Here is a 17,191-nt window from a genome sequence, read left to right on the forward strand (position 1 = left end):
GTCGTCAGAATTTTTATACCTATGGACAGATTTCACGATGCATGACAGAAAGGGGCCATGACCGGGACACACTGCAGTGCAGGATCCAAGTGAAGGAGCTGCAGAACGTCTACCACAAGGCACGGGAGGCAAATTGCCACTCTGGTGCTGCTCCCACGAGCTGCTGGTTCTACAAAGAGCTAGATATGATACTTGGCAGTGACCCCACCTCCATTGCGAAGGCCTCTATGGATACTTCGTTGGCTCGTGTGCCAGTCGAGAGTGGACCGAGCCAGGAGGAGGAAATCTTGGAAGACTCAGAGGCCAGAGATGCATGCTTCCAGGAACTCTTTTCTACCCGGGAGGAGGCAAGCCAGTCACAGTTGTCAGAGCTTGGTGAAGTGCAAACAGGAGAGGAGGCCCCTGGTAAGTGGATCTGATTTTGGGAATTGCTGAAGCGATTTGTTGGGGGCAGGAGGGTTGCAGAAAGCCAGCTTGTCTCCCACCACTTGCCTAGTCTGAGCGGCAGAACAGGCTGTTGATTGACTCCCTCACTTCACGGGAATCTCCCTCAGAGATCTCCAGGAAACTCTCGTGGAGATACTGGGCAATCCGCTGCAGCAGGTTCTTTGGCAGAGCTGCTTTGTTTCTTGCCCCATTAACGGTAACTTTCCTGTGTCACTGTGCCATCACCCGGGGGTGAGGGACCAGTGCTGCACACAGGCGAGCTGCACAAGGGCCAGGGCAGAAGCTGCAGGCTTGGAGAAGATCCTCCCTTGATTCCCTGCTCACCCTCAGCAGCGAGATATCTTCCATAATGATCACATCCTGTGGAAAGTGTGGGGACAGGAATGATTATCAGGCCCCCTTTACAGTGCTGGCTCTCCCCAAGAGCCATGTGCCCAGTGTACAGCAGGATCTGGGAACAGTGATTTACCCTGCCCCTGCGGCTACTCACCATTTTGGGGGTCTTGTGGCTCATGTGTGCTTGCCTGAGGTCAGTCAGTTAATGACAGGTGTGTGAGTACTGGCTGTGTTTTAAAGCACTGAATCAGTGTTGTCTGTGTTGCAAACAATACTGCTTCTGTAAAATGTTGCATTTAAACTTCACAGAGATGACCTTGGGAGCCCAGCCTCCCTCTTTGTTATTGGTGGCAGAATGGCTGTGCAGAACTAGAAAGCAGCCAAGAAGAACTAAGGAGGCCTTTCTGCATGAGGTTATGATGCACACTCCACCATCGAAGAACACGAATTGAAGGAGTGGCGGGACAGCGAGAAGAGGGACCGAAAGGAGAATCTGGAGCACCAGAATGATGCCACAGAGCGGCTCTTAAATGTTGCAAAGCAGACACATTTCAGGAGATACGAGCTCTTCAAACTCAGCAACTCCACGCCCGCCCTCCCCTGCAGCCACTGTCACAAAACTCTTTCCCATGCTCCCCGCAGACAGCACCAACACACTCTTATCAACCTCCTCGCTCCAGTATATACCTGAGGCTTCCACTCCTCCCTTCTCACAGTCCAGCACTGTGGACTCCCAGTACCCACTGAACTCAACAGCAATCCCTCTGCACTTTGGCCCTGCTGAAGTATGGTACCCGCTGCATTGTACTCCAAAGGAAAAGGTTGGATATGATCCCTGGACATACACAAATATTTAGCCGTCCCGGGTCCCCTTCAAAAGACCCATTTCCTAGCTCCAGTTACAAGCCTTAACCTCTTCCTGGATAGCAGAACTTTCTATCCAAGGCATTTGTAATGCACCCATGTCCACTACACAACTCTTCCCCAAGCTTTCCTACACTTTTCTTGAAAAGGCTCCTGGAGTAGGTTTCCTCTTACACATTTTTGGAGCACAAGCCTGACAACTTGAACTTGGATCTTTGTCATCCACTTCACAAACATGGGTTTATTTCCCTCTGTTGTTCAGTGAAGAATGGGACGCACTTATTCTTCATTTGCCCAGTTGTCCACCACACCTATTAGTGCCATCAACAGAAAGGCGTTAACGGGGGTCACTAGAGGATGGTTGTGAAAGGGGTTCTGTTAGAGGCACAGAAGGTTAGGGAAGGAGCATGAAATAGGAGATGGAAAGATTTCTGAAAAAAAGAGGCAAGATGAATCACAAATAGATACAAATTTGTGATTTTATCAATTGTGCAGTATGACTCAGCCATGATTTTTTTTTCAAAGCTGCTTTGTGACAAACATCCTACACTGCTTAGAATGCACTAACCTCTTTTTTTAAAGAGAGTAGCATAGATAGAAAGAAGCACTGAAGTGATCTGAAACTCTTTAAAATGCCACTACCCTTCATCAGCTCTGTTTTGCTCTTTGATATACTGATATTTTGCTTTTATATAATCCAAAATAGAGAATTTTTCAAGAATGAATTGAGCCTCAGCATGCCTGTAAGGTAGGGCAATATGATTATTTTACAGGTTTAGGTACTGAAGCATAGAAATATTAACTGACTTGCCCAAGGTCACACAGGAAGTCTGGCCGAACCAGAAATAGACCTCTATCTCCTTCTGTCTTTGTTCATATTTATTTGCCTCCCATAATCATGAATGGATTTTATCCTCACAGCACCCCTGTTGAATACCTCAATTCTTCAGCAGGGGAACTGAAGCACAGGGTAGATTAAATAGCTTGGCCAAGGGTCACACAGAAAATCTGCCACCAAACCAGGGATTGAACCAAGGTCTCCAGAATTCCAGCCCACTTCATCTTCCCGAATGACTTCTAACCCTATGTCTTAATCACCTTACAAGCATAGATGCAGTAGCATCTATTTCATTGAAGCTGAAAGCCCAACTTTTCAGCTACAGCTCAGATGTAGCCTTCTGTTTACTGCTCCCAATTATTCCTCTATAATTTACACTGCCTTCTGTGTCATCTCTGGTGCTTGCGTTGCTAGTAGTTTCCTTCCTTTTTTGTATATACATTATCACTTTACATACTGTCAGCAAGTTTTTAAAACCACGACGATGGCTCTGTTTTTCTTGGCTCTATTTTTAGAATTGACTGAGGCTATCAGAAATTGTAGTTTGTAAATTTTACGGCTACTTTAAAGCTGATTCTGAGAGCCGGCTAGCAGACGTTTGCTCTTTCTCTTTCCCAAAGCCTCCATGCAGCATTAATGGATCTTTATATTAACTTGATCTTTACATATTAGCTGATGTCATAGGGTTCTTGGATACAGCTCAACCAGTACACACCTGCATGTATTTTAATAAGGTGTGTCTTTTGACTAGATGTTTGAGTAACCAATTTTATTATGTAGCAGGCAAATGATCTTCAGATTAGATTCTTTTTTTTTAATTTTCACTTCAAAGGAATAACATTGGGCTATTACTATTATTTATATTGTGGAAGCACCAAAAGACCCTTATTAGAATCAGGGCTCCATTGTACCAGGTACTGTACATACATACATTTGTGTATACAATAAAACCAATAATTGGAGAGTATAACATCATGCGGCCATTACACAAAGAAAACTGAAATGTATTATTAAAAACATGAATCTCTATAAGCTTAATTATTATTTATTTCCACTAATGGCTATGTGGTAAGAGCTAGCCAACCAGAAATGAGGCAAGATCCCCTGTTGGTCCTGTGTACTGTACATTAGGAGACACCTAAAACCATGGTGGATAAAAACCAATGATTTAAAAAAAAATTTTTATCTGATTTTTTAATTTAAATCGGATTTTTTTGATAAAATGCTTTTTGAGGAAAAAACCTATCTAAAGATAGTTTTAATTAAGATATGTTATAGCTCAAAGATATTTCATCATGGATTAGGGATTCTAAATTCTAATTCTGTAGTATGAGACAATATATTCATGTACTGTTTAAGAAAAGTTTTGTAAATAAATTCCAATAGTTCATGGATTAGGGACCCAATTTTATGGGGTTCTAGGGGCTTCTGTATAGATTATTTAGGTTAATCTTTTCATCTACCCAATGGGACTCAGTGCTCAGTCTAGAAGATACCAACAGAGATGCTTAGTGTTGCAGTTCTCAAACTGTGGATTTGCGTCTCCAGAGATAACATGCTTGTTAACAGCAAAAACGTTTTAAAATAAACAAATGATATATAGAGGTGAGAAATAACAGACCTCAACCCTATTGTCCCTCTGCAAATTTATGTACACAGAGTGAATCCCTTACCTCTCTCTAAAAGTGCAAAGTTTCAAAAAGTTCAATGAATAGAAGATTGTTGGGGGCAGAATAGATCTGGACAAGGAGAAGCAGTCTGGAGATAAATGTGAGACGGGAGGGACAGGCAGTAGAAACAAAAGTGAAAGTGTTTGAGCAGCATATTCCTGAAGTCACTTGAGGTCTCTCTGAGTGTAGCCTTCATTGATTTGAGATCTACCATACCATTCTCTCACTAGAAGGGAAAATCTATAACAGCAGCAGGCCATAAAAGAGACCCAGTTTGGGAATAAGAACTATTCAAGAAATATATGTTTGCTGATGATGTTTTAAAGAAAGCCACACCAGTGAACTGGTGGAAGTCACTTAAGCACTTGGATTCAGAGACTGTTGAAGTGATAATCTCACTTTTAACAGCAGTAGCTTCTTCTGCTGGTGTAGAAAGAATATTTGCTTCCTTTGGACTAATTCATTCCAAATTGAGAAATCGCTTGGGACCTGAAAAAGCAGGAAAGCTTGTTTTTCTTTTCCAGATTATGAACAAACAGGAAAATGAAGGTGAAGATGGCTGAGTTAGCTGCAGAAGCCAATATTTTAAGTTTCTCATGATGACCTGGCTGACATAGTCGATTTAATTTTTGTTTTTTAAATATTTCATTTAACTATTTTAGTTAAAAACAATTTTAACAAAAACAACCCTGATTTTAAAAAACTTGAATGTTTAACTAAATTCAAAAATTCATATGCTTGTTTTGTTAAAATATTATACATTTGCTGTTGAAGAAAAACATCCAGAATACATAATGTTGTTGTTTTAGTTAAATAAAACAATTTAAATGTCTGTCTGTGAGGTTGTCCTCCTAATACAGCATGGCAAGAAAATCCTCCAAATATTAATGATTAACCTCTTGCATTGGACATAGTTTACCTCCCAATGACTTCACAACTATCTGCTTCAATTACCTTTGGTAAACGAAATAGCCAATCAATCATTCATTTTCTGATATAACTGTCAAACTAATCGGAAAAGTTTTTCAAAATAAAGCACTTTAAAAATGTATGTGTACCTTCTAAAAACGAAACCTACATCTATCTCTCTGAGTTGTGAAGACTATGTATTAAGGTTTTAACAACCAACCAGAATGCACTTTTATGTAGAAATCCATGATTAAATCGAGTCTTCCTGACTAGTGATTTCAATCAGATCCACCCTGCCTCAAACTTTGAGGTATGTTTCAGGACAATGGATGACATAGTTGCTGGGCTGGGTTAGAACAGAAGGATGGGGTATGACAGGGTGTGTGTGTGTGTGTGTTTGTGTTTAGACCCACCCTGTTGTAGCACCACCGCCGTCAGTGACAGCAAGGAAAGCGACTGCAGCCATGCGCCCAGCCCGCGAGCCAGCAGGCTCCCTGGGTGTGGGATTTCCTCTGACGCCGTTGGCCGGGCTTGCGCCCGCTCGCACGGGGACAGCCCCGGCCCTGTCCCCACCCCCTCGGCAGCAGGAGGTCAGGGCAGGTCGGAGGCAGAAGACCGAGCTAGGGCTGGAAGCTGCGCCCAGCGTCTCTCGCTTCCCCGCCCCGCGCGGCAGCCAGGAGCTGTAACTCCGCCGGGCAGCGACGCGAACCCGCCCTTCCCCGGCCCGCCCGCCGCCGCCGCCGCCGCCGCCCGGGCCGGCGGCCCCGCAACCTGGGCGGCGCCAACAGTCCCCAGCCCGCGCTTGGGGCGGAGCGGCTGGCTGGTAGGTGGAGGGGGTCGCTGGTTAATGGGGGGCGGGGGTAGGTGGAGGGGGTCGCTGGTTAATGGGGGGCGGGGGACAGGTGGAGGGGGACGGGGAGAGCGGGGGGTGCTGGTTGCTGGGGGTGGGGGACAGGTGGAGGGGGACGGGAAGAGTGGGGGGTGCTTGTTGCTGGGGGTGGGGGACAGGTGGAGGGGAACGGGGAGAGCGGGGGGTGCTGGTTGCTGGGGGTGGGGGACAGGTGGAGGGGGACGGGGAGAGCGGGGGGTGCTGGTTGCTGGGGGTGGGGGACAGGTGGAGGGGGACGGGGAGAGCGGGGGGTGCTGGTTGCTGGGGGTGGGGGACAGGTGGAGGGGGACGGGGAGAGCGGGGGGTGCTGGTTGCTGGGGGTGGGGGACAGGTGGAGGGGGGTGGGGGAGAGGGGGTGCTGGTTGCTGGGGGCGGGGGACAGGTGGAGGGGGCGGGGGAGAGGGGGTGCTGGGGCGGGGGACAGGTGCTGGGGGCGGGGGACAGGTGGAGGGGGGCGAGGGAGAGGGGGTGCTGGGGGCGGGGGACAGGTGGAGGGGGGCGAGGGAGAGGGGGTGCTGGGGGCGGGGGACAGGTGGAGGGGGGCGAGGGAGAGGGGGTGCTGGGGGCGGGGGACAGGTGGAGGGGGGCGGGGGAGAGGGGGTGCTGGGGGCGGGGGACAGGTGGAGGGGGCGGGGGAGAGGGGGTGCTGGGGGCGGGGGACAGGTGGAGGGGGGCGGGGGAGAGGGGGTGCTGGGGGTGGGGGACAGGTGGAGGGGGGCGGGGAGAGCGGGTGCTGGGGGTGGGGGACAGGTGGAGGGGGGCGGGGGAGAGCGGGGGTTGCTGGTTGCTGGGGGCGGGGGACAGGTGGAGGGGGATGGGGAGAGCGGGGGGTGCTGGTTGCTGGGGGTGGGGGACAGGTGGAGGGGGCAGAGGAGAGGGGGTGCTGGTTGCTGGAGGGGGGGTGCTGATTATTACTGCGCTGTGGGGGTGGAGATGCGGGTTGTGAGTGGGCACCATGTGGCTGCACAGAGGCGTGGCGAGCGCGGCATAGAGCCTGTGACCTGAGGACACCGGCCCTGCAGCTGCAGGTCCCCGGGCTGCTGCTGGTGCGCACAGAGGGAGCCGGGAGGAGGCGAGCTGCTACTAGGGTTAGGTTTAGAAATGATCTAGCCGCATCCCCTATTGCGAAGAGCGAAAACAGTGACTGTTGGGAGGAGCGACGCTGAATCGCTCCTTCGGCCCCATCCAGAGTAGTGGGGGATATGGCTGGGACTGGGAACATCAAGGGCAGCTCTGGCTTCCAAGCCTCTTTCTGTCCCTGTCAGCCTAACCTGGTGCTTGTCCCAAGCCCTTGATTTCCTGCTGCCAATACTGATCAAAGCCTGTTCTGACCTGGGCCGGGGCTCTTTCTGCGCTGGTGGGGCTGGATAAGGGAGGGCTAATGATAAACAGTCACAGCCACATGGTCATTCAGAAGTTGCACGGAGTGACTCCCCTGGTATACTTGTCAATAGATTGCATCAGCTAATAAGTAGTCAGGCGTGGGTGCTGGGAGAATCGGCCATAAGAAACAAGCAATACTTGTGCGAGACCAAACCTGTTCTTATTGTAAAAGAACAAAAACAAAAACCACCAACCAGACTCCCAGGGGATATACCTGAGGTAGCTCTGATTGCAAACAGTATTAGTGTTAGCTGAATCAGGAGTGTTACAGGAACACAAAGGGTAAAATTTGCTTTTGTTTTCTCCATAATTATTTCTTACTTTAGCTTGTAAGTATTTTTATAATTTTCTTGCAGGAGACCATGTTTTTGGCTGTTTAGAGTTCGAATATCTTTTGGCAGTAAGATACACAGGAATTTATTTAATGTTTTTATGTGGCTTTCCCCCTAACTTACTGTGTTTTATGCAAAGTTAGTGGCTTTCTCTGGGGGCATAATCGGCCTACTCAATATTTCATACCTCTAGAATGTTAACTCAGTGCTTGGGGAAAAAAAATACAAGTGGGAAGTAGGAAACTTTACCAGTCAAGTGTGTTTGTGGGCTTGAGCTGTCCATTTCTTAAGAATTTAAACCCTCTGCCCCCGCCCGCCTTTTTTTTTTATTTTTATTTTATTTTTATTTTTTCCTTGATGGTTGCAAAGAATGTGAATGGGTATAGGGCTGTCTACGGACATTTCCAGTCCTACTGTTGGCTGTTGCTTTCCTAAGGGCAGCAAAGACAAACGGGCCTAATTTCATCAGCTTTAAGTGCTGCTGCTCAGAATCTTTTGACAGTAGTGAAACCATGAAGAATCACATCAGTCTCACTCTGTTGCTGCTTGGGAAAATTATGAAATGTAGCAGAGTCAAGCTCTGAGGGTGTATCCTCACTACGAAAAAGGATGTGTTTAATACATGCTAGTAGTTAACACATGTTAAAAAGTCCTAGTGTAGACAAGGCAGTTGTAGTTTTAAAATGTATTAGCTGGTTGAGATAACCACATTTTTGCTAGCATAGACAAAGCCTGAATTTATTCACAGGAAAATGAGGGTGAAGTACAAGCAGTTGGAACTACACTTTCTAAAGCCCTGTTTTGACAGGCAAAAAGGTCCATTTTCAATCAAGTTTGCTTAACACAATTGAAAAGCCTTCATTACTCATTAAGATGCACCACTAACATGCTTGACACCCTCTTAGCTGCCCTGTTGCCAAAAGGTGTGTGTGTGTGCGGGGATCTAGGCTAGAGTATAGAAGCTAACACTGCTTCGACACGTTAGCTTGCATCTTAACCAGAGTTAAGAGGGCTTTCAATTGAGTTGAACTAACAGGATTGAAAAAACATGCCCTCCTTTTTCTCTGAGAGACAGGGTGGAAGAGGTAATATCTTTTATTGGACCAACTTCTGATCAGGTCTGGGAAAGGTACTCAAGAGTGTCACAGCTAAACACAAAGTTTGTGTAGCATAAGTAGTTAATACATATTCTAAGGGACAGTTCAAGGTGAAGTGTCCCATTAACATCCTGGCAGTCCTAGGACAAAGAAGAGGGGCTGGTGGGTTACAGAATGTTGTAATGAGGTGCAAGTCTAGTATCTTTATTAAAACTGATTTTTAGTGTGTAGCAGAGCCATGAATTTAATTTCCCAGGCTCTTTTTTGAAGGTGTTGTGCAGGTTTCCTTTGAGGACGTGGACTGACAGACCAGATATGGAGTGGTTGTTTTGTGAAAAGTGTTTCTCCATGGGTAATATGGTGTTTTTGTCTTTTATCATTTTTTCTGTGTGACTTCATTCAACAGGATAGTGATTGGCTTCACCCAGTAGTTGTTGTTGGGGCATTTAGCACACTGGATGAAGTATACCACATATTGTGATAGGCATGTGTAGGACCCGTGGATCTTGAAGGATGTACTGTGTGGGGTAATGACCATTATAGCAGTGGAGATATGGCTGCAGCTTTTGCAGGGTCTGGTGCCACTTCGAGTTGGTCGGTCTGTGTCTGTAGAGAGCTTGCTCTTGATGATGAAACTGGGGGGTTGTTTGAAGGCAAAAAGGAGAAGGTTCGGGAAAGATTTATTTCAGGATATAGTTCCCGTCGAGTATGGGTTGTAATTGTTTAATGATACATCATATGGATCCCAGTGTGGTAGGTGACAACTAGGGGAAAAAAGCCTCCAATCCCACACCCCTCGTATTGAAGAAGGTTCTTTAATTGGGATAGTGGATGGCCTGTTTTACAATGTGATCTACTTCTCTAGTGGAGTGTCCTTATTTGGTGAAGGCAGTTTTAAGTGTGTTTAGGTTTGTGTTCCAGCAGTTCTCCTCAAAACATATTGTGTGGTGTCCGATTGCCTGTCTGTAGATAAGATTTCTTGGTGGGTTTGGGTGGTTACTGGATCTGTGAAGATAAGTGTGGTTATCTGTGAGTTTCTTGTTTATAGTTGTTCCATTGCTGAGGCTGATTGTGGTGTCCAGGAAGTTGATGCTGGTTCAGGAGTGTTCTACAGAGAGTTTAATAGATGGGTGGTGGTTGTTGAAGTTGTAGTAGAAATCTATGAGTGAGTTTAGGTCATCTGTCCAGAGGATGAAAATATCATTGATGTGTCTCAGCTATATCACTGGTTTTCTGGTGTACTTGTCCAGAAATTCTTCCTCAAGGTGGCCCCTTCAGATGAGACCCAGTGGGAGGTAAAGGATGAGAAACCTGTTTACTTCCAAGAGCTGGGATTTCAAGCTTCATTCATCTGTTAACTAAAGATGGATACAAAAAATAGGGTCCTCTTCCTGAGAGAATCCCAGAACCACCAAGGCAACTATGGGGTAGGGTTTCTCCAGGGCATTGCTTCTGCCCCTTGTAGGTGGGGTTCCCTCATCTTCCATATCAGCCTCTGCCTAGCATGTGTTTCTGGTAAATTTGATATGCTGGTTAAATCAGCTGTGAGTAATGTTTCAGCAATTACTTTGATCAATATGTTCTAACTAAAATGTTTAACAGATGAAAAAAAAATAAGCCTCTTCCAAAATTATGCTGAAAGAGCTGCTGACTCTTCCTAATTTTAGGTGCTCAGATTCCATGGTGATGAGTGCAACATAAATGGCAAGGCAAGGCTCATGGGAAAACTTGGAAAAAAATCCCAAATATTACATTTACGAACAGATATGCAGACAATTGTCTGTGCAGATCTGTCTTCTTTAGATAACTGAAAGAGTAAGAAAAAATATTCACTTCCTTTTTCGCCAGTTCCCGCCCCCATGAAATTCAGTAAAATGGCTATTTTCACATTGAAAGCATGCAGACATGAATTTTAGCATCTGTCCACTTCAAAGCTGCCTTCACTTCAAAATGGATCTTGTTCTATGTGATAATATATATATTTATTTAATGTGGTGGTCAATTTTTAGTGAAAGGAATTCACACAAAAAAGTAAGGGCCCAATTCTGCTACTCTTATTCATGAATAGTACCTTCCTTTGACAATTCGTCCTGTTGACTTAATTTGACTACTCATAGAAGTAAAGTATTCAGAATGAGACACATGGTGGAATTGGGTCCTGAGTAAATTTTCACATACATAATGACATTTAAGAATTCCTTACTTGAGTATTTTTCCATTATATTATAAATGTTTCATACGCATCTATACTAGGCTCATTATTTGCATGAACAAACATTGGACTATACACACTGCTGTATGAGCAGGTGTGACTACTGAAGTAGCACCTGCTTTATACCAGGGCTGAACCTGGCCTAATCGGCTTTATAAAGATGAACAGTGATCCTTATCAGAAGATACTTAAGCATATATCAAAGGATATTTCTGCAACATAATTTTCTTGTGTTAGCTTTTTTTTTTTTTAAGGCCCTGATCCTGCAAATACTTATGCACATTTAATTATATGTATTTGAATAGTTCCTTTGAAGCCGGTGGGTAAAGTTATGCATTTATATAAGCATCACGGTCTTAGATTGTAATCTCAAGTCTTGAAACTGTTTGAATTTATTTGTAAAAGACAGCACATATCTGTGGCACTGTACAAATATTAATAGATACTGGAGCATAGAGTTGGACTACAGTAGCAGTTGATCTGGTTTAATTTTATCTTCCTCAGTGTTTCTAAGACTTTCAGTATTCTTACTTTGTATTCTATTGTATGTAAAGTAAAGATTATATAATCCTGTTTAACTATAAAATAAACCAGCTTCTGAACTTACACAAAGCTCTTCTTTCCCAGACCTGAAGAAGACCTCTCTGTAAGCCCAAAAGCTTGTCTCTCTCACCAACAGAAGTTGATACAATAAAAGATACTACCTCACCTACTTTGTCTCTCTAATAATTTATTTAAATTTTTTTTATTGGAACGTGATCTCTCTATCATCTAATGGCTTCTTGTAAGGTCGGTCAGTTTCACTTAAAGGGCTACATAGTGCTGTGGAATAGATATGTGGGTGGCAGAATTTGATTTTTATATTTTAGATGGATAATACTGATGTTTACTTTTAAGCATTTGTTTTTATTGATTTTACATTTTCACAGTTGTGGGAAATTGGTGAGGAATCAGAAAATAATTATTTCCTGAGAGTAGACATTGAGATTCAAAAAGTTAAAGCTTTGTGACCATTAAAAGACAAATTATGGACATCGTGTCAATGTACAAAGTAAATATTCTTAAATAAAACTGTAAGTTCTCAAGCAGCATTTTTCTTATTTTGCCTAGCTGTAAATTTTGATTATCATCGATGGAAATAATTTTGTCAGTTTGTGTGTACATGGCGAAATTGACATTTACTGACAAACCTCTAATCCTTCCAAGTCATATATATTTATATATAATATAACATTTTTTTAAAAGATCGTATCATGCCACAGACTTATTTTTTTAAACAGACTCTCATTGGTTGTACTAGGGTGTTCTGAGTTCAATAGATATGACACAATAGTGCCCTGAGGCTTTGTCTACAATAGATTTTTTTTCTAAAAAATTTCCACTGTTTTAACATTGATGCTGTCCACATGTGGTAGCAAACAAGGCTGCATTAAGGCACTCTAGCCCCTTGGGCACATTCCATATGGGTGTAGAAGTAGGTTGCAGAATTAAGATGAGGGGGGGCTATTCAGACCACTTGGAGCTATTGTTTTAGCTGTTTTCAGACATTAGTTACACCAGGTCACATTTTCAAGCTTTTTTTTTTTTTTTGCTATCGGGAAGGCTAGAGACATTTTTCTAATGTGAAAATGGAGACTGATCTCTTCATGTGACTCTAGGAGACAGGACCCCGTAATGCCTGTTCCTTAATCCAGCCCTGGTACTAGCTGGGAGTGCTACTGTAGGTTGGTGGACAGTATATTAACAGCTGCATAGTATATCTGTTCTGAACTGCAGTTTATATTATGTACAAATACTGTGAGTGCAGGTGGGGAAAGGATAGCTATAACTGCTAAATCTTAAAGAAGCACAAAATCTTATTTATAGATATCCTGGGCAAAAAAGCAAGAGTTGAAATACACAACAAACAGTTGTTTCTAGAATAATAGAAGTTAGAGGGAGAGAGACTGGCTGTTCCAATAAGTCTTTTTCTATCTTTTAGCCCAGGCAGGTTCTAAATTAAATGTTTTCCAAAGGTTTCCATGAAGCAGCAATCATAAGGTCTCAAAGTTAAAAACACTTGCCTAAGGAAAAACTAGCTTACCTTAAACAAGCTTTGCACTATCAAATTCCCTTAGCAGAGTTAGCTTTACATTAATGTTTGAGAAAAGAAGAAAAATATTATGTTGTCATGTCCATTACCAGTACATCCCACATCCTTTAAATATAAAGGAGACTGAGTAGGGAACCTGAATTTTTAAACAACTATTTTTATTTATAAAAAATGAAACATTAAGGCCATGTCTACACTTGCACTTTTGTTGGCAAAACTTACGTTGCTCAGGTGTGTGAAAAACTCACACCCCTGACCTATATAAGTTACACTGATAGAAGTACTGGTGCGGACAATGCTATATTGGCAAGAGATGCTCTTCAACCGACATAGCTACCACCACTCATTGGGGGTGGCTTAATTATGTTGACGGGAGAGCTCTCTCCCGTCAGCATAGAGCAGCTACATGGGAGATTTTGCAGCTGCATCTGTACAGCTGTGCCACTGTGAGGTCTCTAGTGTAGACATAACCTAATTGTAGGGAAACTCTTATTATGATTGAGTCGTTTCTCTTTGTATGATGAAAATATAGTCTAAACCCATCCGATGAACACGTCACATTTCTGAAAATGTCATTAATCTATCCTTAGTAATACAGGTTTTTTTTTGTTCTGAGTATGTGTACACTGTTTGAATTAAAAAGATGCTCATTTAACCTTTCATTGTTACTACTCCATTGTGCTTGGTAGTAAATGAGAAGGTTAGAAACTGCACAACAGTCAAATGTTAACAGTATATAAAGATTTGTCTGAATTTAAAGACTGCAAAACAAAATGAAAGCATGATTAATTTAGTAATTGTTATCACCTTTTCTCAATTGCTTCCAGGTAGTTTAAAAAAAATGAAGATTTTCCCATCATGTCTTTCCATACAGGATCACTAACTAGCTACTGTAGAACACAGGCCTTCAAACAGTTAAGTGCTCAAGAGGTAAAGCAAGATGTTGTTGGTTCCTTTTTTATTAACTGGAAATCATCTTATCGCTTTTCGTTGAATAGATGCTATATCCTTAAACTGCTTTTGGTTTCGTGATGAACTTGGACTTTAAGCCCAACACAAATTGAAAACCAAATGTATTATTTATTTTATGAAAATTGGTTTTACTAAAATTGGTTGTGACTAGTTTGTTTTGATTACAACTGTGCATTGTGTACCTCTGTTAGGTTTGGACATTGACTTCAGATAACTCATTTATGACTTTACAGTAAAATTGTATCTAACTAAAATATTTGTTTGATAATTAAACATATCTAAGAGAGTTTCCCTTTTCAAGCTTTTTCCAAAACCTGAAATATTATCTCATTTAAGTGGGAGTTGTTTTGAAAGTAATTAAAATCTCTTATCTATATTCTGAGACTAGTAACTGCTTCTGATAAGATCTAACACGCAGCATCTTAGAGTAAAATTATATTCAGTGTAAATGACAGGTTTCAGAGTAGCAGCCGTGTTAGTCTGTATTCGCAAAAAGAAAAGGAGTACTTGTGGCACCTTAGAGACTAACCAATTTATTTGAGCATAAGCTTTCGTGAGCTACAGCTCACTTCATCGGATGCATTCAGTGGAAAATACAGTGAGGAGATTTATATACCCACAGAACATGAAAAAATGGGTGTTGTTATATACACTTATCATACACACCGTAAGGAGAGTGATCACTTAAGATGAGCTATTACCAGCAGGAGAGCCGGGTGTGGGGGGGAAGAAAACCTTTTGTAGTGATAATCAAGGTGGGCCATTTCCAGCAGTTAAAAGGAACATCTGAGGGGGGTGGGAGAAATAAACATGGGGAAATAGTTTTACTTTGTTCAATGACACATCCACTTCCAGTCTCTCTTCAAGCCTAAGTTAATTAAGTTTTAATTAATTATTAAAATTATTATAAAACTATTTCAAATAAATTGGTTAGTCTCTAAGGTGCCACAAGTACTCCTTTTCTATTTCCCCATGTTTATTCCCCCCCCCCCCCCCACTGTTCTTCAGACGTTCCTGTTAACTGCTGGAAATGGCCCACCTTGATTATCTCTACAAAAGGTTTTCTCCCCCCCCCCCCCCCGCTCTCCTGCTGGTAATAGCTCATCTTAAGTGATCACTCTCCTTACAGTGTGTATGATGATACCCATTTTTTCATGTACTGTGTGTATATAAATCTCCTCACTGTATTTTCCACTGCATGCATCCGATGAGGTGAGCTGTAGCTCACGAAAGCTTATGCTCAAATAAATTGGTTAGTCTTTAAGGTGCCACTAGTACTCCTTTTCATTCAGTGTAAATGTTATAGTTGTAGAATACTTGCAGTAAGGTGTGGTGTTGACTTGTGTGATAATTAGGGCATTAGTGTCCTAAAAGGCAACGCTTCTTTATTGCATAACTGATTAATAATGAGTATTCAAAAATAAGTTTTAATCAAACTAACTCGTTGCTAAATATTTATGTTCCTATAAGAAATGTTGGGCTTGATAATGCTGGTTTATAGTACGTATGTATGTATTAAATATGACATGTTTGGAAATGTCAGTTTTTAAAAATGCATCTTGTGAAAAAGGGTCTAAAGCAAATCAGATGTTTAACAGAATATTTTCCTAACCTTTTAGGTTATTGAATTCTAAATATGTCAAGCATAACATAATATGTCGTTGTCCCCAGTAACTATTCTCCAGCTAAAATGGAAATACTTCAGTTTTGATGTGGATACCTGTTCCTTCCCAGATTCCAAAGGAGCTTTGCTTTGATCTTTCAACTAACCAGACTGTTGTCTGCTAACAGGCTCTGGTGCAGCTTATTTAGTTTAAAAACAGTATGTATCTAAGCAGCTTCTCCCTTCCAACTATTAGTTTACAAGAATTACAGTTCCTCTTTCTTTTCTTAATACTTTCAGTGTTATGCCAGTGTGTTTTTAAACATCTTAATTCAACACAAACTGAGGACCTATTCCTGTAAACGGCACATGCTTAACTTTACCATGAGTAGTTACATTGAAATAAATAATATTCACTGTAGTAGAATTAGAATGTGCATAAGTGTCAGCAGGATTGGGGCCTAAGAAAACAGGATTTCTTTCTCTTCCCCTTAGATATTTTGCCCCCCCCCCCCCCCGCCAACGCATTTTAATAACTTTGTTTTCTCAAAAATAACTAAAAATAAAATAGTTGTATTGGCCATTACATTTGTGAAGCATGTCCGTTTTTGTTGCCAGTCCTGAGCTGTTATGTTGTTGTGACCTAAACAATGGAAATGCAACAATATTACAGTGGGTGAGAGATTAGAGCATTTTTGTAACACAGGTTTGACTAAACTCTGTCTTTCTCTGCAGTGCTTAATAAAACATTGTGTATTGTTCTCCTGAGAGACCTCCATAATCCGATTGTCTTTATTTATTTGTTTTGGTTTTTTGTCTTAGTTGACCAAGCAAAGCAGTAAGGTAACTGTCTCCGAGTCAGTGTATTCATCGAATGCTACAGTGTTTGCCCCAGCAAGGATTAGCTGTCTTGCTCAGACACCTCAAATTTCAGATCTCTCAGGTATGACTTTTATAATAGATTTTTCTAACTTATATTCTTAATTGTTGATTGCATGGCATGATAGTCAGCCTATTAATAGAAATGGTAGATATTTGTATAGTCCTTTAATTACCGAGAGCTAACTGACTGAAAATGAAAATTTATTTGTTGGCTGTTGAGATGAGTCAGTACAAAAGTGCCTCCTTCACTCTGCTTCACTTCCTTGCCTTGAGAAGAACCTGCCATCCATTCTGGTCAGAACAGCAATCTGAGTGCTCAAAAGGTAAAATGAATGCTTCTTCCCATGAATAATCTGAATGGTATTTGAAAATAAAGACTTTGCCCTTACTCATGCAAGTAGTAATAATTTTGTTGACTCCAACAGGCTACTAGCTTGAATACAATTTGCAAGATGAAGCCATTAGTAGGAATACACTAGTTGTAATTTCAAAACTTGAGCTTAAAATAACACTTCTGATGTTGGCAACATAGGAGCCCAGAGTAAAGATGAAAGTTTATGATGGTGGATTAGCCAGTCTATGACCAAAAAGAAGGATTTTAGCCAGTGGTGACCCAGAATAAAACCCAAACATGGTAAACATTCAATTTTGAGGCAACAATCACA

General features: G+C 42.3%; 1 protein-coding gene across 1 annotated transcript in view; it reads left to right on the plus strand.

Annotated features, from left to right (window-relative positions):
• The first annotated feature begins 5,849 nt into the window (after window positions 1–5,849).
• Window positions 5,850–17,191, plus strand: part of RUBCNL (rubicon like autophagy enhancer) — a 52,073-nt gene continuing 40,731 nt past the window's right edge. Inside the window, exons 1-3 of the mRNA XM_074961019.1 lie at window positions 5,850–5,887; window positions 13,897–13,999; window positions 16,467–16,587. Coding sequence (XP_074817120.1) covers window positions 13,928–13,999; window positions 16,467–16,587 — 193 coding nt within the window. The 5' untranslated portion in view covers window positions 5,850–5,887; window positions 13,897–13,927. The remainder of the gene's footprint in view (window positions 5,888–13,896; window positions 14,000–16,466; window positions 16,588–17,191) is intronic.

Source organism: Natator depressus, chromosome 1 (assembly GCF_965152275.1).
Source record: "Natator depressus isolate rNatDep1 chromosome 1, rNatDep2.hap1, whole genome shotgun sequence".
Taxonomy (NCBI): Eukaryota; Metazoa; Chordata; order Testudines; family Cheloniidae; genus Natator; species Natator depressus.